The following is a 26,679-nucleotide window of genomic DNA, read 5'->3' as shown; positions in this document are numbered from 1 at the left end:
ACTTCCAGAATTATTCCACTGTATGTGTTTGATATTGTGTATTGATATTTGTTTTTAAGCAAAAGTGTGTTATAAGAACTTCTAATGATAACTCATTTTGTTTCAGACACTGCTCCAGTATGCTGGCAGTCGGAGTGCATCGGAACATATTTTACCTTTTTTGGAAGTGTATCGAATCTCCATCCAAAGCTTTGCTAATGCAAGACCTTACTTGACTACAGAATGTGAAGATGTTCTTTTGGTACTTGGCAGGCTAGTGCTGTAAGTTTTAAGTTGGTATATTATTTTTTGTTGTTGTTTTAAAGAGAACTGCACTTTATAAATTAAAGGGCAAGCTGTTGAAATAGTTTATTGCTTAATTTGACAACTATCATTGCAGTTTATCTAGTAAATGTCTTTAGTATATTTTTAATCATACCACAAAAATGTATTTGAGCATTTAATTAATTAACATAGATGTGTTCTAAGGCTTTGTTCTTCTGTATCTGGATAATCATGTAGGTATTAGGAAGGTTCTTTCTTAAAACATTCTGCAAGTATGCAAGTTATTTTCTGCAGAAGAAGTTTCAATATTAGACCTTTATGCATAGGTGAATAAACCTGGACTCTTTGCTCTGCAGGTGCAGTTTTGTGTGTCCTGTCCCCTTTAGTGCAGGGGCATTCTGAATGCGTCCCTTGTTGAAAAGGACAAGCTGATTTGTGTTCCTGGCAGTCTGGGTTGTGCTGTAAGATTGCAAAGCAGCCTAGACATGACTTAAAGCACAGCAAATCCTGGAACAGAATAGGGAACAGTTTTACAGCTAAATTGGGATAACCTGCAGTTCCTTAAAATCTGTCCTAAGTGCAAAGCAGCTTTTTGTAATTGAAGAGTGTTGCCTGAGGGCTTTCATGTGCACTGGGATAAAATCATTATAACCTGAGAATGATAAGGTGATGTGCTGGTCATTCCTTGCTAGTGAGGTTTCACCTGAGGAGGATGAAGATCTAGAACCTTGAATATGAAGATCTTCATAGAATAAAAGCAATTCTGTGACAGTTTTTGTTTGTTTTGTTGTTTGGGGTTTTTTTCTTATAAGTCTCTTACTCTTTTTGTGGTCTGAACTCAGGTATTTTCTTTAAGAAGGACTTTAGCAGTGAACTCCTTGATCAAATGCTTTATTTTGTTATGACTTACCATATAAATTAACAGCTCAGAACCAGATTATCTGCAAATGATGCCTTGAAATATTTTCTTTTTAATTGTGAGAAGTATGTGAACTAGGAGTGTTCTTGGGTTTTTTGAAAACATGTGAAATCAGGAGAAGTGTGTCTTAGGTTCTTACTATGGAAACCTAAGATTTTAACTGCTTAATCATTTACCTGATACATGATACAGATTTTTGGCACAATATCTTCATTGCTTTTGCAGGCTGTTCCTTTAAGGCTAGAGTATTATTGTCTTCATTATTAATTAGCTTGTGTATTTTGTTGTTTCCTACTTATGTAATTTTAGAAGTTTGTCTCTTAGTGTCTGTTTGCAGGGCATCTCTTGGAGTATTTTCTACATATTTTGTCACTGTTAGATATGTTGGGGTGTAAATCCCAGTTCTGCATTGAAATTGCTTTTCTCTTGTTGAGAAATATCAGAATATTCTGCTTTTGCTAATGGTTTTTTTCCAGCTTTCAGTGTGCAGAGTTTGTTGTAGCTTGTATAGTGAGAAAATCTTGTGTTTGAGGACAGTAGAAAGGCTGACTTGCTGGAATCTCCTCTTTCTTATAATGATTACATTTGAAAGGAATCTAAAGAATGAGATTCAAGGAGTGAGGTGGAAGATAAGATGAGGTAAATGGCATACCCAACTTAACTCTCCCACGTTTTTTCTTTTTCATCAGTTTCCAAGGGAGTGAGCAAGAAGTTAGAGCAGAGAATTAAAGATAAAAGTTGAGGTTCCATGAGGGAGGAAGACTGCTACTTGTTTAGGGACACAAAACATACCGTTCCCATGCAATTGTGATTTTGGGGTTACCCACAGCTGTCATGCACACTGTGTTTTCAGACTTGAACCTTGATTGGAAATGAAATAAGCAAACTTGCTGTTTCAAAGCAGAAGTGCTCTACTTCCTATTGAAATCCTCTTTCCCTTCCAACATTGATTCTGGAGAAGAGGAAAAGAACTTCCTCCTCCTGACTTCCTTCTCAGCAGGTTGAGCCAATAACAGCCAAGCTCGGTGTACTGTGGTGTTCCCTGCTGAGGTCCTTTGTGCATTCACAGTGCAGCTGACATGAGCAGGGACTGTGCCTCCCACAAGAAACATGATGCTCATGCACTGTGAGATCTTGTTGGTCCACTGTCCAACCTTGGGAAACAAGGAAAGCTTGGACTGATTGCTCTTGTATAGATTGCAGATGTGACAAATGACTGGAGATGTGGGAAACAGCAATGTTCTTTCTGGCCATGGCCATGAAGTGACTTACCTGCTTTGCTCAAGTGGAACTTGGACAGGTTATTCTCACATCCCCAAAGCACAGTGCATTCACCTCACCCCCCAGTATTACTGTTTCAAAGGTACTGCCTCTGTAGGATAATTAATAAAGAATTAGCCATATCAGAGATGTCTTTCATTGACAGTTAGTTAGCTGGCTGTCCTTGTGAATCTCAGGAGACCCTTGAAGCTGGTTATTCACTCAAGCTTCTGTGAGTGATTTATTTCTGAGGCTGCTGTGAAGGGAAAGGTGTCATGTTATCAGTATAAAAATTTTATTTCCATCTGAAAATGGTTTTTATTATTCTAAGATTAATAGATTAAAAAAGAAATAAATATTTGGTCAAAATTCACGTTGTGTTTGCCAGTGATGGCACTGAACTGAAAGGGAATTTGCCACTTCTACTACTTTGAGAAGGTGTTTGTATGGTTTTTTTCAACCCTAAAAAGTGAAAGGAGATTTGAATGCTGTCATGTTTAAGAAGCAAAACTGTATTGAACCAATAAGACCAGTGTGCCTGAAGCTTGGAGCTCTATCTCCCTATGGGATCTGACAGATGTTGGTTTCAGACAGATTTGTGCTGGCATCCCACAGCACTCTGAGCAGTTTGTCTAATAAAGCAGTTCTCAGCCTAACACACTGCTGCAGTTTGATTCTCTAGATTGCATTTACCACTCTGCTGTCTATCATTGAGGGCTAATTCAACTCTTAATAAGCACAGGATAATTCCTGGCAACAAGTGAACGATTCCTGCTGATAATCCAATGTATAATGAGTCATCTTTGTGTCTCTAAGAAGGATTGGGTTGGAAAAGTGTTCTAATGCAATCTGAAGATGAACATGGTTCTGAAAAATTTTAAAAAATTTCTCTGGATGACGTATAAAGTAATTGCAGAAAAACTGTATGCAAATAATATGTTGAATTTTACATAGTTATTTGTTCCAAAATAAGGAAATTTATATTTAGGATACATTTTCTTAAAAGATATATTGAAATTGAGTATTTCAGATGAATAATATTTTTTCTAATAATGAAAACATTCAAGCATCCATTACAGTTTATTTGCAAAAATTGTAATTGAAGTTTGAAATTGAGTTTTGTATAGGTAGGCATTGTGGTGGTACTGGTAGAGTAGGGTTAGAAAGACTTGACTTCATGGCATAACTGTGGTATTTTGGTTTGTGGGCCAGCCATGACATGCAAACTCCATTTAGTTGCATTGCAATAAAGGGGGAATGGGAGTTCAGGGAGGGAGGTGTGGTTTAAAGTATTGTATAATAAAGACCAAAAGAAAGAATTAAGCTAAACGGTGTGTTGTCCCCCTTGGAAGTAGGTAAGTTTTTGTGCACCTGTGTATTTGAATCAATTCTTAAAAAAAAAAATCTTAGTTAATTGACTTGGGATTCTAATTATTTTTCTGCCAAAGAAATTGTGATGGGAATATCCTGGATATTACTATTACAATTGTGCTCTAAGTTGTTTTATGTGGTGGCTTACGTGTCTGGAGCTCCAGATTTCTTATGGAGTGACTTTCAGACCATAGTGTTCTGTGTTGGGACCCTGAGGAAGACTTGCCTTTTGGTTCAGATCAGTCCTGTGTTACTACAACAGACAGTAACTCTAGAGCCATAAATTAAATCCTCTTCTCTTCCTAGACTGTCTCACTCTGTACACATAATGCTTTGAAAATGTAATTGCAGATTTTTTTCACTGACCAAGTAGCAACTGAATGCTTGAGTTTTAGAATAAATGTTTAAAAGCTCACATTGTAATTTTGTTCAACTCTATTATATTACATAACTAATATCATATATATGAAAAATAAATGTTCTAGAAAAAGTAATTCTAGCAGTTGAAAGTGGACACAGGATTGACTAAGTCTGAAAGTGAGGCATGCATCAAAAGACTTTACAAAAGCACATTGATCACGAAGTTTGCAAATGTGTTACTGGGTATAGAGTCTGTGTGATATGGATGAAAACAGACCTCATACCTAGGGATTTTTTTAGTTGTCTGTTTTTTTGGTTTTTTTGCTTGGGGTTTTTTGTTGTTTTGTTGCATTTTTTATTTTTTTTTTTTAGTTTTAGGGTGTTTTGTGTTAAAATAGAGTTAAGGTGTTTTGTAAAGTATTATTAGCAACTACCTGGGTCTAAACATTTGGGCTGGTGAATTAACTTTTACTGTCAAGCTGGAGTACAAGGCAAAACAAAGTCCTGATTATTTTATTAAATTGAGACCTATGACAGTCGGAATATCTGGTGGTCCTGTTGCCAGCTTTTTCATCATCAGCAAAGTCTCATGCCTAATGGTGTGAATAATCTATTTCAAGGAACCAGGTTTGAAAGTGAACTCAAACGTATGAAATGTGGAAAGGATGGTCAGATACTTATTCAATATTCATCCATTTGGTCTTGTTGGTGTGTATGACTGCTGAATCTGGCTAAAAATGGAGTAGGCATAGCATTTGGTAGGTAACTGTTCAATGCATTTATCAGAAGTCAGGAGGAAGTTGGACATTCTTTTTGAGTACTAAGCAAATCTGAAACTCATGTTTGCTTTATGGTCATCTCTTCCATTTCCCCAAGCTCAATTCTGTCTATCATAAGACTGAATGTGTTGTCCTGTCATTCTTCTATTTAATATTTGAGAGAGGATGTTTTGAAGAAAAAGTAGCAAGAGTTGAAACTATCTAACAGTGTAGATGTAGTTTACAGCAGTGATTAAGTGTTTTTTTATAGGTGGCGTCCTAGATTAGTTTTCTTTCCTTGCATTGTCACGATTTATGAAAATGCTTCTGCTGTAAGTCTGTGAATCTCTAGGCAGAGTGTCATGGTTGACACTTTTAGTTTGATTAGGTCTAATTGTTTAGTAGGGTTTTAGGCAATCCATATGCTCTGTACAAGGTTGGATAGCTCCTGTTTGAGAGCAAGATAGCCAGCAGTCCTGCCATGGCAGGTTGCAGTTTGTGCTGTAGGTATTGGAACGCTCCCCCAGTTGGTATCAAAAGCTCATAAGGTGTTTCCAGGTGCTGATGCTCCTCTTCACAGATCTTGTCTGGATCCATTCTTGTGCTGATGCATGTGGCTTCTGTCAAGCTGTTTCTTAGGGGGTTTTTTGTGGCTGTCAGTGCTGAAATGTTGAGTTAAGTGAAGCTGGCTTTCATTCTCCCTCTAGGCAGAGACATACTGGACTGCAGTGAACTTTATTTAGAATGGTCATTAGGTTTCCTTTGAGAAGAAAGAATGGAATTCTGTATTGTAACGTTCCTGAGCTACATTGAATGGACTATCTTGTATGATAAGAGTAGCTGCAATCTTAAATTAGAGGTTGTGTGTAGTGAAAAGGAGCTCTGTTTCCATATGATGAATCATGCCTGATTTACAAGCTGTTTCAGGCCTTTAATTGATTTGCACAATCTAACGTGTTTTATTGTTACTGTCATTGCTTATCTGAATACTAAGTAGTATGTGCCAGAAATGTTATTTGATATAACAAGAGAATGTGTTCAGGTAGCTTGTTTACTTGCCTTTTGCTTTTCCAGGAGTTGTTTTGAGCTACTGCTTTCAATTCCTGAAAGTGAATTGCCACATGAGGTGTGGTTAGGATTCCATCAATCCATTCAGGTAAGTGTTCTGGATTTCTTTTTTGTGATTTACATATTTTTTTTTAAAAAAAAGGCTGCAGTTGTGTTCTTTCTCTTCTACCCTTCCCCTGAGTTCCACTTGTCCTGCATTGCTGTTACCTAGGCAGCAATAATTTCTAAGCAGCAAAAGTCTAACTGCAGCAACTCCCATATTGGGAGTCTGAATGCCCAACAGCATATTTATAACCACACGGTTGATGGCAATTTAAGCACGAGAACCTTAGTAAGTCTTGAGTGAATGATTTGTATGAGAGACAGACTGAGTTAAATTAAGTGATTTAACAGTTCTGAAGCATTGCTTTGATGATAAAAGAGCTTTTGTGGAGGTCTGAGTGGCAGGTTAGTGTCTGTACCTGATTTGAGAGGGATAGAAATGGTAGGACAGGCCTTTAGTCCAGGTGGTTCTTAGAAGTGTTTCTTTACAGATGGTGCTGAAATAAGCTCATACTTCAACATTCCTACAATCAAATCAAGATGGCTAATTTAGACTGTGTAGGAAGTAGAGAAGTGTTCTGGGTTTTAGTCTGGAGGTGGTACCTAGCTGTCTGCAGGAGATGGTGTTCCTAATGGAGCTGAAAGACAGGAGTGGTATTGCTGTATTTGTATTGATGGGCCCTTCCAGGGCCAGGGAGTGCTCTGTTTCTGCTATTGCCTGTTCTGGCTTTAACTGTGACTGGTGAAGTTGGAAGCTAATCTCAGTTATAAGTTACTGAAGTGAAGACCTTGGCAGGAAGTGAGCTTAGACCTTGCAGCTATCTTTATCACAAGACCTTACTCCCCTTTGGCTGGGGATTTTCTCAGTCTCTGAGGCTTGGCTATTGCTGCATTAGCTCTGAAGATGCTGGTACTGAGCTTCTACTTTTGTTTTCCCTGCAGTCAAAGAAACAGGAGGTGTGAAAACTTTGTTTTGTGAACATGAATAAGCCTGTCACTTTAAACTGAGAGAAGCAGTCTAGCAGAGCTTTGTAGTCCTTCTAGTAGTGGAAGGAGCAGAGATGGTCTGTGCTTGAGTAGAGAAACCTCCTTTTCCTGAAATACCATGTAATATTTATTATCATGGGAACCCTAGAAACAGTTGGGTGTGGCATGTACTTGGTAATAGAAATGCAGTAGGTACAGTTTAAATCCTATGGCCTCAGTGGTGAACAGGATGTGTCTTTCATTTTGAGTGCATGGGTCCTGCAATTCCCTTAGTGACTGTAACAGCATAATGGACATTGCAGCACTCCAGAGCCAGGTTTGAAGGTGTAGCAGTTCATTTTGACAATGCCCAGCTATGCTATTTGGCTGTTAGCCAAAGGCTGGGTCTGTGCTTCCAAACCCTGCATTTGTGGGGATGCCACAGATAAGGGTGGTCAGCCACAGTGTCATCTTTTATGTTAGGGTTGACGCAAGACATTGAAACTTAGTGTTTCCAAAGTAGCTCTTTAATTTACTAGTACAGTCATTTAGGGTAAAGAGGAGTGAATCAGAATCACAGAGTACCAGGTTGAAAGGACCTCAAGGATCATCTGGTCGAGACTTTCTTAGACAAAGGCAGGGTCTAGACAAGATAGCCCATCACCCTGCCCAGCTAAATCTTTAAATTGTCCAACATTGGAGAATACACCACTTCCCTGGGAAGATTACTGCAGTGGCTGAATCTTCTCATTATGAAAAATTTTCCTTGGTTGTCCAATCCAATTTCCCCAGGAGTAACTTGTACCCATTACCCCATGTCTTTTCCATGTGAGTTCTTGTAAAAAGGGAGTGTCCATTGATTTTTATAGCTACCCATTAAATATTGGAAGATGATGATAAGGTCTTCCCTAAGCCTTGTGATCTTACCTTACACTAAAAGGCAAATATGTTTGTAACTGAGATGGCCTAGACCTTAAACAAGGTGTTCTCTCATATTTGGAATATTGGAGGGCATATACCATCTTTTTTCATTATGGCAGAGTTACAGTGCAGCTCTAAAAGTTGCTAGCTTTTAACTGGAGAGATCTGCAAGGAGAATTCTTGTTACCAAGTTTAGTAATTTCTATGATGTAACAAATATGTGCATTTCTAGGATTTTGAAATGATTGATGGAACTTTGACACCTCTGTCAATAGAGAGCAGGTTTTCAGTCTCTTTATGCTGAATATGTTGGAAGGGAGCTGTTAAATTCCAGTGGTAGAAGGATGTGATGTCTCGCTCTAAAGAGGGATGGAGCATCCAAGATTTGTAAATGCTTGTGGCCTTACGAATCCACAGAAGTCAGAGGATACACAAAAGCTGTTTTATTAGTAAATTACATGCTTGGCATGGAAATTGGTATGTTAGTGCTTGACCTGCTGTGTAGGCACAGAGAGCAGGTGGGGGTTGGATAGACAGGTATGGTAAGAAGAAAGAGAACAAGAGAGAAAGATATCACCAGTCCTGGTTCCATTGTTGGTCCAGCTGATGGGATCCTGGAGCTACCACCTTGGCTTATTAGGGGTACCATTTTATGGACAGGTTTCTCACTTAGTATGCACATTAGCTACATAGTCCAGTTTTTCAGACCCCTCTCAAAATGGGCCAGGGGGCTTTGGGGGTCTTGGGTGGTCTTGATTCCCCTGCTACCATCCATTCCCACTTCCCAACCTCATTCTTGAACTTGTGCTGGCGTGTGTTGTGCTCATCTCCAGGAGCAAGAACAAGGATGTTTTTCACAGGAAAGTGCTGCCCTACATCCACATGGCCTCTTCTCCAGCCACATTTTGTTCTTTCTCACAGTGTGTTATTACCAACAGTCCTTGGTTATTGGCAATAATCCTTGTGTGTTATTACTGAGAGTCCTTGGTTGGGTCCTCAGCATCTCGTTGGTGTTTGAGACATACATGTGAGCCTTTATCTTCTGGGATTCTACAAAGGCTGGCACAAGCTCAGATCTCTCATCTCAACTTTTAGAACTAAGGGAAAATTCAAGATATGCTTCTGCCAGGAGTTACTAGTATTTGCTTGGCTTTTGTAGTGACTTTTTGAAACTACAGCTTCCAAGTTTAGCACTCATCTAATGCTCCCCATAGTCCAGATTGTGAACTGATTAAACATGGTGGTTTTCTGGAAGCTTGCTGAAGAGAGGTTTGTGGACTTCTACAACAGGTGTTTCTAATGAGATTTTGAAGTAGCTCTCTGGCAGAAGTATGAGAATGCTTGTAGCGTGCTTTGGAGTACAGTAGGAACCCACTTGTCACTGCAGGAGTATGTAAGGCATATGAAGGGCAATAGAGATCTTCAAACAAGAATCACTTGTAGGCTGTCTTGTAGGTTTTAAAGCCTGTGTGTGACTGTGTGATGTGCAGCTCTACAGGCAAATCCAGTAGGAAAGAACTGCAGAATATTATGTTAGCACATGCCCAGGTCTGATGGATGTGAATGTGCTTACTGCTTTCCTAACAAAATGGACATGTGTAGCTTCAGAGGACTATAACTCCCAATATAGGAGGTATTTTTCAGATCTGCCTGCAGTAATTTTTGCTCTGTAACCATCTGTGTGGGTAATGGGAGTCAGTGAAACTTCAAATAAATTTCCATCCCAGGAATGTTAAAGGTGAGAACTTGCATTTCAAAGCATCAAGGTGTGGGGACTGTCCTAGACTTGAAAGTAGAGTGTCAGTGATGTCCAGCTTATATACAAAATGCTGTCAAAATCTTTCTTTGGTGTCTGAACCTGTTTGTTGTGGTATCCTAAATACCAGCAGTCACTACCTGAGTCCAGTTTTCCTCATCCCTGGGCAAGATCAGAGGCAGCTTGGGAAAAGTGAAAACAAGATGTGAGATTCTATGACAGGAGTCTCAGCATGGATTTATTCAGTGGCAGCAAGCAAAAAGATGCAGGCACAAGTGGGGAAATGCTGTAAAATATGAGTGAAAGGATTGGGATAGAATTACAACAGGGCTCTTGATACAAGTAAACTCTTAGTCTGGGGGAGGGACCCAGTGGAGAAGTGCAGTGTGGATTGATATAATCTAGTCAGGTGAAGGAGACATTCAAAGACATCTTTAGTGAGAGCAGAGATGTTGTTCTGGGTATTGAATGTTGGTTGTGTAACAGGGTTGCCTTCAAGCCTTACAAAGAGCATCAATGCTTTATTTAGAAAAACTGTGAGTTGAGGATGAGCATAAGCCAAAAACTTTTGTGAAGCTGTAGTAGATGCTGATCACTCTAAATTGCCAGGACTAGAAAATCCTGATGTCTTCAGTAAACTGTTTCAAGGCTTGTCTTTTCTTTTGAACTTTGTCCATAGGCTCTTACTGTATTATTCTTTCCTGACTTCATTTAGAATGAAATGTTTTATGTCCTGCTCTTTAGAACCTGTTTATGGTGTTGTCCTACCTTAATGAGGTCTGTATACATAGATGTTGCATTAAGCTTCTTCAAAGACTTTTGATGTATTCGTAATACATTTTTGCATATATTCCATTAATATTAGCTTTATATTCTTCAGCAGGTCCAATATGGTTCAGCTAAGCACTGCAGGGAAAGGGAGTAAACTGACAGTGGTTAATTACTTGTGCTACATATGTTGGTGAATTTTATATTTGGTATTTTGGTAGTGATACACTGAATCTCAAACACAGTGCTGACTCAGCAAATTGGCTTGCTTGTATCGAAAGCTCCTTCTTCCTCATCTTCTTAGGTCCTTTCAGCCCTTAATACAGAGGTGCTGAAATGTGACTGATCCCTATAATTGGGCTCTGCTGGCTCTGTACTGCATCCTGAAGCCCTCAGATTAGGGATCAGTTGCTATTGGGAAGACATTGTTTATGTTGGATGTCTGGATCATTGGATGTCATAATCTGAGGGCCAGTGGTATTTTCAGTACCTCACCTGTGTCCAGGTTGTGTGATTTTTAAGGGTTTTTTTGTCAGCCATATTATTCTAGTGGTCATGGCAGATAAGTGAGATGATCTGGCTGTTTCTGTTTCTTTAAGAGGCCATGGCTTCTAGCTCCTCAGTGCTTAGATCAGTAGTTCCACCCCTTTCTAGGGCATAACAGCTGTGCTGAATGCCTTCACAGAGGTCAGTAAAGCTCATGGGCAGTCTTCCAAGTGAAGTTTAAACTGATAGGCTCTTAAATGCTGATGTTTTCTTGTAGTTAGTCTTTGACCTGCTCTACACTTGAGACTGAGAGGTTAATGCTGTAACATTAATGTGAGGAAAGAGACTGCATCACGGATGCTCTGGCAACCTGCTGTTTTAAAAAGACTTAATGCTGTGTGACATGTAGTTGGGAAAGGCCTAAAGCAGAGATTGTTAAAATGGGCTTCTATTGATTTTTTTAGGTAAGATCCAGTAGCTCTTCTACCTGCATACCTGTAGGTGTTTACTTAATCATCCTCAAGACTGAGGATAAAATAATATACATAGACTTCCCATAGGAAATAACTGCCAGTTACAGAAAGTGGGCTGTGGTTAGGTATTTCATGGATGCAATTTTAGATGAGTTTGTTGTTCTCCAGTGATGTTTTTAAAGCTGTCTTGAGGCTACAACTTGAGCATCTTTTGGCAGTACCATTGTGTTAAGCATTGTGTGTCATTCACCTGGCTGGTTCTATTGGCATGCCATTTAGCTCAGTGTAAAATGGAGAATTGATCATTTTAGTTTTAAAAATCAAAACAAACCAAAAAAAATCCTTCTTCTTCCCTGAAGGTCTTTGTGGTGAGTTTTGCTCACTGTTTCAGCTTGCACTGAAAGCAAAGGCTTGAGAGGAGGAACGGCTGTGTGAGTGTAAGATTGCTTAAGTGATGTTCTCAAATGCTTAAACACAGCCTGAAACCTTTGTCAATCACTCAGTGCTGTTAGCTAGGAGCAGTTTGAGTTCTGGTCAAGAGCATGTAAAGTCTGTTGCATCATTAGGCACACCAAAATTACTTCTGACCTTGTGAGTAGCATTGCAGACTCAAGACCAGAAACCAGTCATTGCAAGCATCCTATTTGGCTATCTTTGCATCTGCTAATTAGCACCAACTCCTCTACCAATATCAGCTCCTGGTTTTTGAGGTGGTCTTACCAATAACTCACCCACTAGCTTTACTGCCTTTATAATAATTTTTAGAAGTAGCGTGGTCTTTAATGATTTTAGTTAGCAGGTTGCTGTGAGCTAATTGTTGGAACACGGTTACAACAGTTATCTAAAAATAAAATTAATTTTGGGGCCATATCTACAGAAAGTCTTTGGTACTGCTAAGGAAGATGAGATTTTTAAAGTTGTCAAAACTGCTTGATAGTTGCATTCACCTATGAGACTTTATGGTCCTTAGAAGGTGGAAGCCTGCACTACAGTTCTGCATTTGGAAAGAACTAACGTGTGTTTTTTTGCTCACTTCTAGTGTTGGTTTACTATTTTTCTTGTAGTTGGAAAAATAGGGCAGTAGCACTGACTTCCACAAAGTGTGCTTTCTGACATAGTTTGAAATTTCAGTGTGTTAAATCTGCAGCTCTCTGAAGGTTTCTGTTGCAGCAGAGTTATGGAAGAAAGCTCAGTTACCTGATCCACCTCGTCACTCTGAGTCAGAGGGCTTTCTTAAATCAGGTTGCTTAGCGTCCTGTCTCACAAATATTGTCTTTAAGAAATGGAAAATGCACAAATTTTCATTAGTCCTTTCAAAATGAGATTGTTTACATGTGGAAACACTTCCTGCATACACACTTACAGAATTTCCTTTCATGTGACTCCCTTGCTAGACAGCTCCAACTACTTTCTGGCAACATAGGGAAGATAAAGACAGCTCAAAGATTTTCCTTTTCACCCTCTTTTCTGCAGCTGGTGGTTTTTGCTGGGTGTGCATCACTATGGCAAATGAATTGTACAGGACAGTTGCAAACTAAGTGTTGTATTGCAGTAGAATTTATTTCAAAAATGCCAAATGGGAATAAACATTCCAGGAATCTCTTGGTTATGCTCTGAGACTGTTCAGCACAGCCAGCCTTGTTTACAGTAAGAGCTTACTGCTGACCTACACTTACAGACCCTAGAGTTCTGTGCTGCCAAACTGGAACCCAGCCAGCTGGTCACCAACCTGTTCTGATACTTGGAGTGGTACCATGTGCAGCACTTTAATTTGCCTGTGTTGAGCTTCACTGAGTCCCTGTCAGTGATGTTCTGTGTTGAATGTCCTGGTGGCTGCCTGCCCAACAGTGTCAGCTGCTCTCCTGGTTCTGTATAACCTGTGGGCTGGCAGATAATGCATTTGCTTTGTCCCATTATTCAGACAATAAATGTGTTAAAAATACCATCTCACTGTTGACCCTGAGAAGTGCTACTGAGAGACAGCTGCCAGCTGGGTTCTGTACAGTTTGTTGCAAGCCTTTTAAGTCTGGCTATTGAACGGGTTTTTTTGTCTGCATTTTTGTCCACTTTTCTTTATTTTAATAATTTGGTTTTCAAGATAGTATGGGGGATTGTGAGAATCCTTGCCAAGTATGACTAATATCATCTACAGCTTGTTACCACAGAAGGTAGTCAGATTACTGGATGTAGTTTCCAGGAGAATTTGTCCCATGTTCTTTCAGTCAGGCTATGCTGACTGACCTGTACTTCCAGGGTTTCTTACTCTTGGTGATTTCTTCAAGTCACTAGAAACCTTTCTCCAGTGACTATGACCTTACAGAGCCTAGTACAGGACTTCTGTAATCACCATCAACACTCTTGGCTTCTGTTTGATACCAAGGATGCTAATGTGATTCAGATCTCTTCTGTCATGCTGATTCATGCCTCTTCCCCACCTCCAGCTCTGCCACTGTTGACAGGGACCAGGAAGGCCTGAGTGCAGACCTTGACAGGAAAACGTGAAGCAAAGTTACAGATCCTCTCCAGTGTCTTCTGTTACTCAATGTCCTGTTGAGTTGTTCTCAAGCTTTCCTTGGTCTTCCTTTTCTCAACCAAGTGAGGAAAGCCAGAGATCCACATGTCTGTCAGCTTGGCCCCTAGAGCTTTGCATTTCCTCAGTGTGGTGTGATTTGTGTCCAGGTGTGCAGCAAGCGATGATAGTCTGAGAACAAGCCTTGACAGCTTCTCTGCAATATCACACATCCAAGTTCCTGTCAAGCACCAAACCTTGTGAGACATGGAGGCTGATTAGCAGCTGAGGATTCTGAATGCTTAGATAGGAGTTTATAGTGGTAACTGATAGCTTGCTTTGTTTCCTTTCTCCTTTCCCTTCTGGCCTATTGCATTAAAGGCTGCTTATGGCTGGAAATCCTGTTTATTTTAAAGGTGAGCCAAGACATGATGTTACTTTAATTTCATGACTAGTGTAGGAAGATTAGCCAAACTATGGAGTACAGTAATGTCTGTTATGAATGCATTTCTAGCATCAGGGATACATTTGGTGCTACCTTAGCAGCTTGCACAGAAAGATAGAGAATATGCTCTACTTTTTTTTTTTTGGACATCCCTATGCTGCTTCTGAGATCTGCAGGTCCTTAACACCTTGTGTTGCAGAACACCACCCAGTGTTCTTTCTCCCCCTCTGAGATTTGTGGCTTTCATGGTTCTCCAAGTGAATTGACTGGCTCATCTTCAGTGTTAACACTAAATGTACAATTTTAGACTCTTACCATTTTGCTACTCATTTTGAAAACTATTTAGTCTTCTGAGTTTTTCAATAGCATTATATGCTTTGATATTAAATTATCTTTTGTCTTTTATACAATTCCTGTTATTTCTTTTAATATATACACAAGTACATGGAGAACCATAAAAATTGCAGAAGAGTTACAACTGCAGAATAGGCTTTTTGATTTAAGCCATGTCAGTCGACTCAGCAGTCTGAAACTGGAGTTTTGCAGTAGGATTAGAGAAGTGAAAGGACATAGGACTACTAAAATCCCAAAGCAAACTTGTCAAAGCAGTAATGACTGAGAGGAATAGTGTAAAAGTACTAAAATGTAGTGAAATATTAGGATAGATAATGTAAAATTACATTGGCTTAATTTTTAGCTAAGACTTTTAATGACTTTTTTTTACATTTTATAGGATTCACATGATGCTTTACTGGAATTTGGGAATAACAACCTCCAAATATTGGTGGATATCACAAGGGAAGGGGTATGGAAAAATCCAGTTCTTCTTAAAATTCTATCCCAGCAACCAGTAGAAACTGAGGAAGGTAAGAGTGTGTTTTTAGAGATGATGTGTGGCTGTTCAGAAATTACTTGGGGCAGTTTTGGTGGGTAAGCAGTGATTTGAAGACAGAAGAGAGTTGCATTTTGAATTGTATTGTGCAGTAGTATTCATATGTTGCTAAATAATATTTATTATGAAACTGTCTCACTGGCATTTTGAATAATGTGTCCAATTGTACAACCAATGCATCTTTGCTTGGACTGTACTATCCATCAGTTTGACTATTTTGAAACTCCATTTTGAAAAAGAAGTATTTCTTTTTCCATTAAAAATACAGAAATTTTTCTTCCTGAGGTGGTTTGTTTCTCATAACTCTGTGCTTTTAAATGTTTTCCTGAACTCTTCACAGGGAGGAATTTTCTGTGTCCATACTTTTCAGAGGCATGAAAGGAAGGGCAGTGTGGAGTGTTAATGGCTCTAGATTGGGCGGCACTTTATGTTTAGACTATGGAAATAAGATGTCAACTCAGAAACTGCTGAGGGGTGAGGAAAAGGAGGTGCTAGTGTCACTTTATATAATCTGGTCTTTCTAATGTCTTCTGTTAAATTCTTCCTTTACTCTGATTTTTTTCCCATTAATGGTACCATTAAGTACATGTAGGTATATTATCTGTTCCGTTAACAGTGCACTAGACTGAAGTTTACCTCTGGTAGTCTAAAGTTAAAAATAATACAGAAGGGAAGAAGAGTTTAAAATAAAGTCTTAAAAATTAAAGGAGAACAAAAAGGCATTTTAAGTTTCCTTCCATAGCAGAATCCTTTGTTCTGGCTTTGGGTAGCCTCTCTTTGAGTTGCAGTATGTCAGTATTTTTAATAAATAAATATAAATGTGTTACTGTTATTGAGACAATATGTTGTTCCCTGTGCTAAAAAAAGAGCAGCCAAGTTGGACTTCTGTCTTCATTAGCTTTCATGTCAGGTATTAATACCATGGCAGGAACATTTGAACTGTTGTGATTTAAAATCAGCTGGAAACATTAAGCCCCACTCAGCTGCTCCCTTTTCCCCCACCCCCTCTGGTGAGAGGGAGACAAGGGCTGAGTTAAGAACAATTTGCTTGAAAACAGCAATGAGATAAGAAAATGAACAGTGACAGCAACAATAGCAATAACAGCAGTTTATAAAAGAAGATGATTACATTCAAAAACACTCTCTGAGAAACTCCTACACTATGGCCACAACAACACCCTGCAGCACCACAGACTGGGGACAGAGTGGCTGGACAGTGGGCAGGCAGAAAGGGGCCTGGGGTGCTGACTGAACATGAGCCAGCAGTGGGTCCAGGTGGCCAAGAAGGCCAGTGGCACCTGGCCTGGATCAGGAGTGGTGTGGCCAGCAGGAGCAGTGCCAGCTCTGGGCCCCTCAGTTCAGCAGGGACCTTGTGAAGTTCCAACACGTCCAGAGAAGGGCAACAAGGCTGGTGAAGGAGGAGTGGTTGATGGAGCTGGGGTTGTTTAGCCTGGAGAAAAAGAGGCTATGGGGAAACTTTCACTCTCTACAGCTTCCTGAAAGGAGGGTGTAGGCCAGGTGGGGGTTAGTCTCTTCTCCCAAGGTGACAGAATGAGGCCACAGTCTTAAGCTGCATCAGGGGAAGTGTAGGCTGGACATTAGGAAAAATCTGAAAGAGCCACTGGGCACTGGAATGGTCTGCCCAGGAAGGTGGTGGAGTCACCATCCCTGGAGGTGTTTGCAAACAGGCTGTATGTGGCACTCAGTGCCATGGTTTAGTTTAGAGGTGTGAGGTCATAGGTTGGACTTGATGATCTCAAAGGTCTGTTCCAACATAGTTAATTCTGTGATTCTGTGACATTCATCAGAGCTCTTCTGCGCAGGTGCATTCTTAGTTTGTCTGGAATAGTCCACAGGCATGCCTAGAGTCTGAATGTGACTCCTGTATTACACAAATCTGGCAAAAGCACATTTCTTAAGTGTTAGATATTTTAAGTAAAGGGTACTTCTGCAAAATTGGATATCTGCCTAAAATATTGCTTCTACCATGTGTGCATTTGTGGCAATCTTGGAAAGCTTGGTTTGGTGTTTTTGCTTGCTTTCAGGGTATCGAAGAGCAGATAAACTGAGAAAAGTGGCCTGTGGACATGCAGCATAGCTGCTTAGACATAGCTAGATGATCTTTCTGAGCTGAGTGTGTCCTCTTAGCACTGAAGCAGCATGATTTAGATATTGGTTGAGTGTTTTCAGCTAACAGTGCAGGGAACAGTGAACAGTAGCAGAGCTCAGTGTGATATCAGACATGGAGAAAGACAGTGAGAGCACTATGTGAGAGTGCTGTCCTGTTCTGCTCTATTCTTTTGGTTTGCAGCAAGTACTGTGAAAGTGGTAGATATTAATAGCATTAATTAGTAGTGGAAATTGGAAAATAGGGGGATGGGATGGCAATATTTAATAGCTATAAATACTGTAATTATTCAGTAATTAAATAACTTAGTGTCATTACATTACAGGGGATGGAAGCGATTTTATTTGGTGTTTTTTGGTTTTGGTAGCCTTTTGGAAAACTAAAGTACAGTGAGGAGGTATTGAAGATTTCCAGGGAGTTGTAGGAAAAAACATAAGGCTTTGAAAGATAACAAAGGGCACGAAATTCAGTCTTGTGTAGCTGCTACCTGCTATCCAATAACATTTCAAATAAATCAAAATAATGGATATTGTGAGTCATAAAGCTTTAAAGTCATGCAGGAGAAGAGAAGTAGTCCTGTGAGGAACAAGGGATTGGACTGATAATCCTTATGGGTCCCTTCTACCTCAAGGTATTGTATGATTCTAAGTAGATTGAGGCCATATGTAAAGTTTGCCTTTTTTTCTCAAAAGGCAAGATTTATATTCCAAACTTGTTACCCTACACCCTGGTACAAGGCAAAATGAAAGCTTAAAGAAATCCTGCTCTCTATGCCATTATGACATGGAAAATATTTTGACTCCTAGATTGTGCTGCTAATGTAAGTGGTTTATCTTACTGATATCATCAGAAAAATGTGATTCAGTGACTACAGAAGTTACTGCTGACATACAGACTGATCCATGAAGTTGTATGATAACACGTTATGATTAGTAAAATTCTGATTTTGTTTTACTTCCTTTTCTTTGCTCAGTCCTGTCTTTCCTCTATGCCAGGCAGTCAAATGCTGCTGTGATTTTATTTTGTTTGCAGAAACTCTGAGCAGATGGAATTAGTCTCTTGGCCTTGTGTACGACAGAGTTGGAATTGGTATTAAGCAACTATCTCTAGATGTCTACTAAATTAACATAATCATTTGTCACATTCAGAGACGTATCAAGTAAATACTATTTTCTGTAAGAGATCACTGATGAGTTACGATATTTGTCTTCCTTCTTTCACTTGTATCACTTCTTTGATTTGTATGAAGTTCTGTGCTAGCAAGCTCCATTTGATAGAAGTAGGAGGAATCAAAATGTACTTCCTGCAGGTCCCAGAGGGGATGGCAGCTCTGCTTTTAGGCTTGGGAGTAGGAGCTGCAGTGCAATGGATTTTCAGTTGCCTTAGTCAAACTGCCATTTTATCCTTCAGAACAACAGCAACTTCACAAAGTGTTTTCTTTCAGTTATCTAAAGCTTAGTTTCTTTGAATAGTTTGTATTTCATGCTTTTTGGGGTTTTGTGATGAGTACCTGAAAAGCATTCCTGGTTTTTGCTGCTGTGAGCCAGATGTGAGAGTAGCTCAGTGTGCCTAACTGCAGGTAGTTCATGTTAATGATCATCAGGTGCCTACTTGAGTGAACAATCCTGAAGGTATGTCAGGTTCCCGCCTTTCTTGTTTAGAGTTTTTAATTTTAATTCTGGTTTTTAATGCACTAGCCTGGAAAAGGAACTGATGTCAAATATAAATATAGCTTACCAAATTTGTTCCAGCAAAAGTTTCATAGCAGCTTGGGTTCTGTCTGCTGCTTCTATGGCTGTTAATAAATTGCACTGCCATGTGCTAGGCTGGTTGTTCCTAATTTTTACTGTCAGCTGGTGAGGATTGTTGTTTGGGGCATTGAGGAAAAGGCTTTTAAAAAAATCATTTCAACTTGTGCCTTTTAGGTGACTAAACAATACCAGCATCTTGATGGGACCATAACTGATGCTGTTCAACAGTTGTGACTTCCCACGTAGTTGTGCCTCAGGCAGCTAGCTTTAATACTCTGATTCCAAGACTTCCCCCAACTTTTGTCTTAACAAACATACCCTGAACCAAGGAGATTGGGGTGAGCTGGTTGCTGAGTGCAGATGAATGCCAACAACTTGGTATGTCTGTCTTGAGGAGAGCTGGTTTGTAGAGAGCTGGGATAACCATCCAACACACTGCTACTGTATATATATAATATACAGTATATTATATATGTATATATAATATACAGACCTCAGTGTCAGTTGTGTGTACTTAACGTATGTTACTGCCCTTCAGCACATTGTCCTGTCTTGTTCCACAGGGATTTTCAGCAGGAATGCTCACCCCAGATGCTGTTTCTCTGGAATGTTTATCATAGTGAAGACAGTCTTCTCATGCTCTAGTGCCATGCATGTTTTAGAAAGGTTGTATTCACAATATTGTGGTGTAGCTTAAGTTATCTTTTCACTGCAAGTGTTTTGGGTGAGAGAGGAATCTCTTATTGTTACTTTTTCTCCTGGCTTAAGAGGGTTCTTAAGATATGTGTAGAGCTTGAAACTGCACTGCCCTTTTGGCTAAAAGGTCTGAAAGAGGAAAGGATTGCAGGGTGTCTGCATTGATTTTTATAGAAGCTGTTCTAGTCTTGAGATGTTTAATAGAACACTGTGACAGAACACATAACAGCAGGAGATCTAGGAGGAGAAGGAACAAGAAAGTCTGTTCATGGACATGTATGGAAATGTAACAGATTTAGGACTGAGTACAAAATTAGGTTCTCTAAGGGAAAACAACTCTTCTCGTTTTGCTGTCTGTTCCTCAGGTTTTGTTCCTTTTTCAGGAAAAGGAAATTTTCCACTTTAGAGTAAAGCTAAATGCTAAGATAGATGTCTGACTAGTGACTCATTTCTGAATTTTGCTCCTACCATCATCACTTACATCTGCACGACAGAGGAGCTCAGTTTGTCATTTGCCTCCTTTGCAAAATTTACTCTACACTCCCTTAGGTGTGAAAGAATTGGCCCGAGGGCAGGGACCTGCCAGCCTTGGGCACCGTGTGCTTACTGACTACTCTCAAAGACTGCAGCAAGTTAAGACCCTCTTGTGCATATTGGCAGAGCATCCACCTCCATCAATGTTTCTCTCATTTGTGCTGGAAGATAAAAGTGTAGCTGTTAAATGGAGAATGTTTTATTTGGCTAACTGCAGGTAGTCTTAAAATACTTCCCATGTCTTGACTAGCTGGCTCTGACACATTAGTAAAACTTCATTTATGCAGTTGCCAAGTGCATGTCTAGCTGTGTAAACAAGAGGAATTTAATTCTTAGAGGAGGTAAAAAGCTTTTTACTAGTATGTTCTTTATTCCTCTTATGGACCTGAAAAATGTATTCTGTGAGCCAAGAGGTGTAGAAATAGGGACTTAGAGAATTGCTTTCAATTGCTTATGGGCACTAAAGCCAGCTCCTGCTAGGCCCATGAATAGCAGTTCCACTTGGAGAGGTGACTGATCTGATGCTGGGTAAGCCAGCTTTCCGGGAGTTTTCCCTCAACAGTGATCTCCTGGCCATCTGTTGTGGTAGCAGTCTCTTCCATCAAATACCCATATTGAAGCACTGTTAGCTTGCCTTGATAAGTATTCAAGCACAGTGTCATACAGATGCAATTTTTAAGGCAGAGAGGAGGCTTGTTTCCTAGCAACTGGAGATCTTACTGCAGGCTGCCTCTTGGTCAGGCAGCTCTTTTTGCTTTATCCATTGATGTTCCTTTAATGTGAAGTATCAGCTGGGTCAGGAGTTTAATGTTCAGAGGTTTTTCCTGTAAAAAACAGAAACCATTACCATAGACTTAAATGTTAAAATGATTCTCTAATGGACCACTAAGCTGATTCCTGCAGAATACAAGTTTCACTACAGGCATGTGGTATGTACCTGGCACCTGAAATGAGTTTTCTGTTCAGGTGCACATCATGAGTTTTCATGATGAGTTTCATCAACTAGTGTAGTGTCTGTTAGAACACACTGTTGTTTATTTAATCAATATTTTAAGCGCAGAAAGCATGAAAAGTTTCTTGTTCTGTGTTATGTGCAATCCTCTCTTTTAGAAATTTATATATCATTGGTTTCTTAACTACCCGTTTTGCATAGTAATCAGATGCTGACATAGTGGAAGAGCCATTGAATAGAAATATTTTAAGTTGTTAGTCTAAAACAAGCATTCCTTTTTGACTAAACCAGAGTCTCTTGCAGGCACCAGAGGTAACTGCTTGACTACAGCTGCTGCAGAACAGTTCTAGCATGTGATTTATCAGAATGGCTCATGCATTTCCATGATTTCTTCTATAGCTCATCAGCTTGGTTCATATGCATTACTACACGTAGTATAAGAATGTGTTGAACTGTCTCTCTTAGTTCATAAGAGTCTTTTGAATGACGTACAGATCTGGAGACTCGTATCAAGGCTTTGTCTAGATGTTTATGTTAAGCTGGAAATGGCACCACAGATATTTTGAAGCATGTGATTTCATCGTGTTGGTTTTGCACAGCCTGGTTTTTGGTAGCGGGGGTGAGGCATGGAGGTGGCTTCTGTGAGAAGCTGCTGGAAGCTTCCACCGTGTCCAGCAGAGCCAGTCCCTGATGGCTCTGAAGATGGAACATGCTGCTGGCCAAGGCTGGGCCAGTTAGAGATGATGGTGATGCCTCTGTGATAACATATTTAGGAAGAAAATCAAAACAAAGTGGGAGCAATTTGAATTCCAGCTAAAGAAGAGGAGGAGGTGAGAACATGTGAGGGAAACAACATGGAAACACCAAGATCAGTGGAGGAGGGACAGGAGGTGCTCCAGGGGCCGGAGCTGAGATTCCTTTGCAGTCCATGGTGAAGCAGCCCATGGGGATCCATGGGGGATGCAGAGATCTGCTCACACCCTGTGGAGAAGCCATGCTGGAGCAGGTGGGAGGACTGTTTGCTCATGGGAGAGACTCACATTGCAGCAGTTTTGTCAGGACTGCTGGTCATGATATTGGACCCATGCTGGAGAAGTTCAAGAATTGTCTCCCATGGGAGGGACCCCATGGTCTCACAGGGTAACAACTCCTCTCCCTGAGCAGCAGATGAAAAACCTTGGATGATGAACTGACCCAACCTCCCATGCCCTGTCTCCCTGCACTGTCAGTGGGAAGGAGGGAAGGGTTGGGGGAAAAGGTGTTTTTAAGGGCTTATTTTATTTCTCATTATCCTACCTCTGATTTTGTTAGTAATAAACTCCCTTTGTACCTCTAAGGTGAGCTTGTTTTGCCCTTGGAGTGTTTTCTCTAGGTCCTTAACTCATGACGCCTTCATTACATTTTTCTCTCCTCTGCCCAGCTGTAGCAGGGGAGTGAAAGTGAGCAACTTGTGTGGGTTCCTGGCAATTGGCCAGAGTCAAACCATGACAATCAGCCAAGGCAAAATACATGAACTTTATAAAAGGTTTTGATGCTGTCTCTCACAGCATCTCTGGATTAAATATCCAGGATGCAGCTTGATAAATCCATCGTAGGTTGAGTGAGAAGTGAGCTGATAGGTCAGGTGCAAAGAGTAAATGAGATTGTCAGGCTGGTGAGCAGTCAGTGGTGGGGTTTCTTCAATGTCTTCATAAATTATGTTGGTGCAGAAGTTGAATGTACATGAAATAAATTTGCTGTTAAGGACGCTATGTTAGGATCTGTGATCTCCTTTGAGAGCAGAGGCCTTATAGAGAGGTCCAGATAAACCAGAGAGCTGAGCAGTCACCAACCATATGAGCTTTAACAAGAGTAACTAATGAATTCTCCACCTGGGACACGATAATCCTGGTTACATGGACAAGCTAGGAGATGGAGAGCAGCCCTGTGGAAAGACATCTGGAGGATTTGGGTTGATGGCAACTGGAATATGAGTAAGCAGTGTGCCCTGGCAGCCAGAGAGCTGTGTCCTGGGGTGTATCAGGCACAGCATGGCCAGCCAGTTGAGGGGGAGGTGACTGTCCAACTCTTTCCTGTGCTGAGGTGGCATCACCTTGAATCCTGTTTTGGGTGCTTCAATGCAGAAAGGACATCAGACAGCAGATTGTGACCAAGGTGGGGGGAGGCCTTGAAGCTCCTCCTTATGAGGAGAAGCTGAGGTCACTTGGCTTGTTGAGCCTGGAGAAGAGAATGAAGGGTGACCCCATCACAGCCTGCACCTCCCTCAAGAAAGCCATGAGGAGAAGGAGCTGATCTCCTGTCTCTGGTGACGAGCAGCAGGACAGGAAGACATGGAATGAAGCTGTGTCAGGGTAAGAGCAGGTTAGACATTAGAAAAATGTTCTTCACCCCAAGGGTGGTTGGATTCTGGAACAAGTGGTCACAGCACCAAACCTGCCAGAGTTCAGGGAGCATTTGGCTGCTGTTCTTAGTCATACAGTTTAATTTGAGGTCCTTTGAGAAGCAAGATTTGCAGGTCCCTTCCAACTGAATTCTGTTTCTATGATAAACACCTGGGAAGCTGTGTAGATCTGTGAGGTGTTTAATCCAAATAAATAAATTTTGCTTGCTATTTACAAAAATACTCTTTTAAGTGGTGTATTTACTATTGAATTAGTTCATCAAGTCTCATAATGATTAGTAGTATCTGCTTAAGAGCATAAGCCTAGCATGTCTTAAACACAATTCTTCAAAAGATAATATTCCACAAAGATAATATTTTCACCCTCAAGTTAATTTTGCGTATTTTGGCATTACACAGGATTTTAACAGCTTGGGTGGAAAACTTTACCATTGAAAAGCATGTAATGAATGGCTTGAAATATTTTTTTATTTTTGGAATATAAAACTACAGTTGAAAGGTGATGATTCTGAACTTCAGTTAAACTACTGGTATCTGTCTGGTGTGATCAGTGTCCTTTAGCCATTGCTGTGGCATACCTCTTAATGGTGCATCTTTTGGGAGGGCTGTTTTCTGAGGGGGGTCTGTTTTCTGTATCCCAGCATTCTCTTTCTGCAGAATTTGGGAGAAGAGTCCATTGCTATCGCTTTTATTTGTGCGTAGAGTTTCCTAAGAACGCTGTCCATACACAAATTTGTAAAGAAGTATGAATGCAGTGAGACAATTTCATTTAAGTGTTGCCTGTAAATTGGTCTATTCTCAAACGATTTTTTCTTTTCCTAGCTAATAAATTGATTACACGAGAAGGGCCTTCCTTTCTGCAGATGCGAATAAAACATTTGATGAAGTCGAACTGCATCCCTCAAGCCACTTTCTTGTCAAAATTGTGTGCAGATTCTCCAGAAATTGCAAATGTTTCATCTTTTCGCCAAGCCTACATCACATGTGTGTGTTCAATGTTGCCTAATGAAGACTCCATTAAGGAGGTTAGTAACCTATAGTCCCTTTCTTAATATATATTTATGAAGCATTTTAGAATTTATTTATGTAATACTAAGAACTGAAGCTGAAGAGTGAAACTGTTGCAGCAGAGTTCCATAAGAGGAATAATCTATTGCAGACTGCAGTAGGAAGGAATGTTTGGATGAACTGCTGCTGTGGATATGTATGTATGTATGCTTGATTAGATGTGTTTGAAAGTTTAAAAATTACAACTTCAGTTCCAATAATAAGCAAAATATAATTGGAAAGCTGTCTTTTCTGACTCAAACACTGGTACCAGAGCAATTACTTTTCATCTAGTTGTTCCGACATAAGAAAGGTTTTAACGAAAGAAAAATCACTAAACAAACAAAACACACTTCAGAATTGTTCTTTCTGAACTCTTAACTCGTTTTTAGCAGTCTTCCTGTTACAGTAACAATCATAGCAATGATTTGTGTTCACACATGGCCACTGTTCACACAACTGACTCTTGCCTCTGTTGCCTCTTGATGTCACACAGCTGTTATGGGATCAGTCTCACTTGTACGCATCAGGTGTAGTTTTAAATGTGAGACTTGGACATTGTAAGTAAACCTCAGTGAAACTGGGGGAAGCTTGAGATCCTAAAAAAAATGACTCTCACATCTTCACTTCCTGCATGAATGGCAGAGTGATCATGTTGTACATATAAACTATTTTAAAAACCTTTCCTGTAAATTACTTCTTGTGAAAAAGAAATACTTGGATGGGTGTCTCTTCAGTCTGCACTTTGAGCCAGATTCCCCTTAGTGTGCTGTAGGAGCAGAGTATGTGTTTAACAGCTCACTGCAGACATCATCTGTGCATTGAAAGCTTTGGAGTTGATGGGGAGCTCACAGCATCTTTGATTGGATTGGCTGCTAATGAGAAATGGTAGAGAAATCACATTAAATTCTGTTCCTTTTTCAGTTTACTTTGAGGGTTGTGAAATGTAGCTGTAGCTATTTTACCTTGATATTCAGAAGTCTTTACTTGCCAGTCAAGTATAAAAGTTGGAACACAGATCAATGAATTGAATCAATTAATTGCTTAATTATTTTTTTATGGGAAAACAGCCACAAAGCATCAAAGCAGTATCTTAAAGCAGTAGTTTGACTTAACTGGACCTGTAGCTAAAACTGTGAAAGTATAAAGTCAGTGGTGTTCCAGTGCCAGAAAGTTAACTTTAATAACTGACAGTATGAAGATTTGCATGGCATGTTTCTGTGCATGCTTTGTCGTAGGTGTTGTGTAGTTTGCACTCCTACAGAATTGCTGAAGTCCAAGACTTCAAAAACACTTTCATTTACACCTTTGTTTTAAGAGGCAAGAAATGTGTTGTATCATCATGTTACCTGTCATCTTCCTCAGGTAGAAAGTTGTGAAGTCTAATGAGAAGTGGGAAAAGGGGATGGTGCATTTTTTTGTAAACATACTGAGAATAAAGTGCCTTTTCTTCTTAATTTTCTTTTTCTTTAAGATTGCAAAGGTGGATTGCAAAGAGGTACTAGATATCATATGTAATCTGGAATCTGAGGGACAAGAAAATACTGCATTTATTCTTTGTACAACATATCTTACCCATCAGCTTCAAACAGCAAATGTGTATTGCTCTTGGTAAGTATAAGAGCTTCTGCTTCTGCTAACTGTTCCTCACTGGGTAGAACTGAGCCAATATAGTACAAAAACATGTAGAGAAGGTGGATTTATCCTTTACTTGAGCAGTGCATCAGACTGAAATACTTCCTAGGTAATTACTTATTTTGTCACAAGTTGCTATGCTAATAGAGCAGTTAGACAAAAGTAATGTTTAAACCATTTGAAACTGCACTGACACTATTGGCATGAACTCTGATACTTCTGTGGAGTCATAGATCTGTCAGTGGTGGTGGGTCAGTGCTCTCAGGGTTGGTATTAA

The 26,679-nt window shown here is 40.0% G+C and overlaps 1 protein-coding gene across 2 annotated transcripts in view; it reads left to right on the top strand.

Annotated features, from left to right (window-relative positions):
- The window catches only part of RLF (RLF zinc finger), a 40,847-nt gene that overhangs the window by 5,233 nt on the left and 8,935 nt on the right, over window positions 1–26,679 (top strand). The window contains exons 2-6 of one of the 2 annotated variants that reach the window (XM_005529884.3): window positions 107–261; window positions 6,007–6,088; window positions 15,100–15,232; window positions 24,543–24,745; window positions 26,242–26,378. In XM_005529884.3, coding sequence (XP_005529941.2) covers window positions 107–261; window positions 6,007–6,088; window positions 15,100–15,232; window positions 24,543–24,745; window positions 26,242–26,378 — 710 coding nt within the window. The remainder of the gene's footprint in view (window positions 1–106; window positions 262–6,006; window positions 6,089–15,099; window positions 15,233–24,542; window positions 24,746–26,241; window positions 26,379–26,679) is intronic. The other variant, XM_088067376.1, reaches the window with a different exon arrangement.

Source organism: Pseudopodoces humilis, chromosome 27, assembly GCF_049639895.1.
Source record: "Pseudopodoces humilis isolate 2021_Gansu_Grassland_sample_001 chromosome 27, ASM4963989v1, whole genome shotgun sequence".
Lineage (NCBI taxonomy): Eukaryota > Metazoa > Chordata > Aves > Passeriformes > Paridae > Pseudopodoces > Pseudopodoces humilis.
The sequence above is the reverse complement of the archived record's forward strand: the minus strand, read 5'-3'. Positions and strand labels throughout refer to the sequence as shown.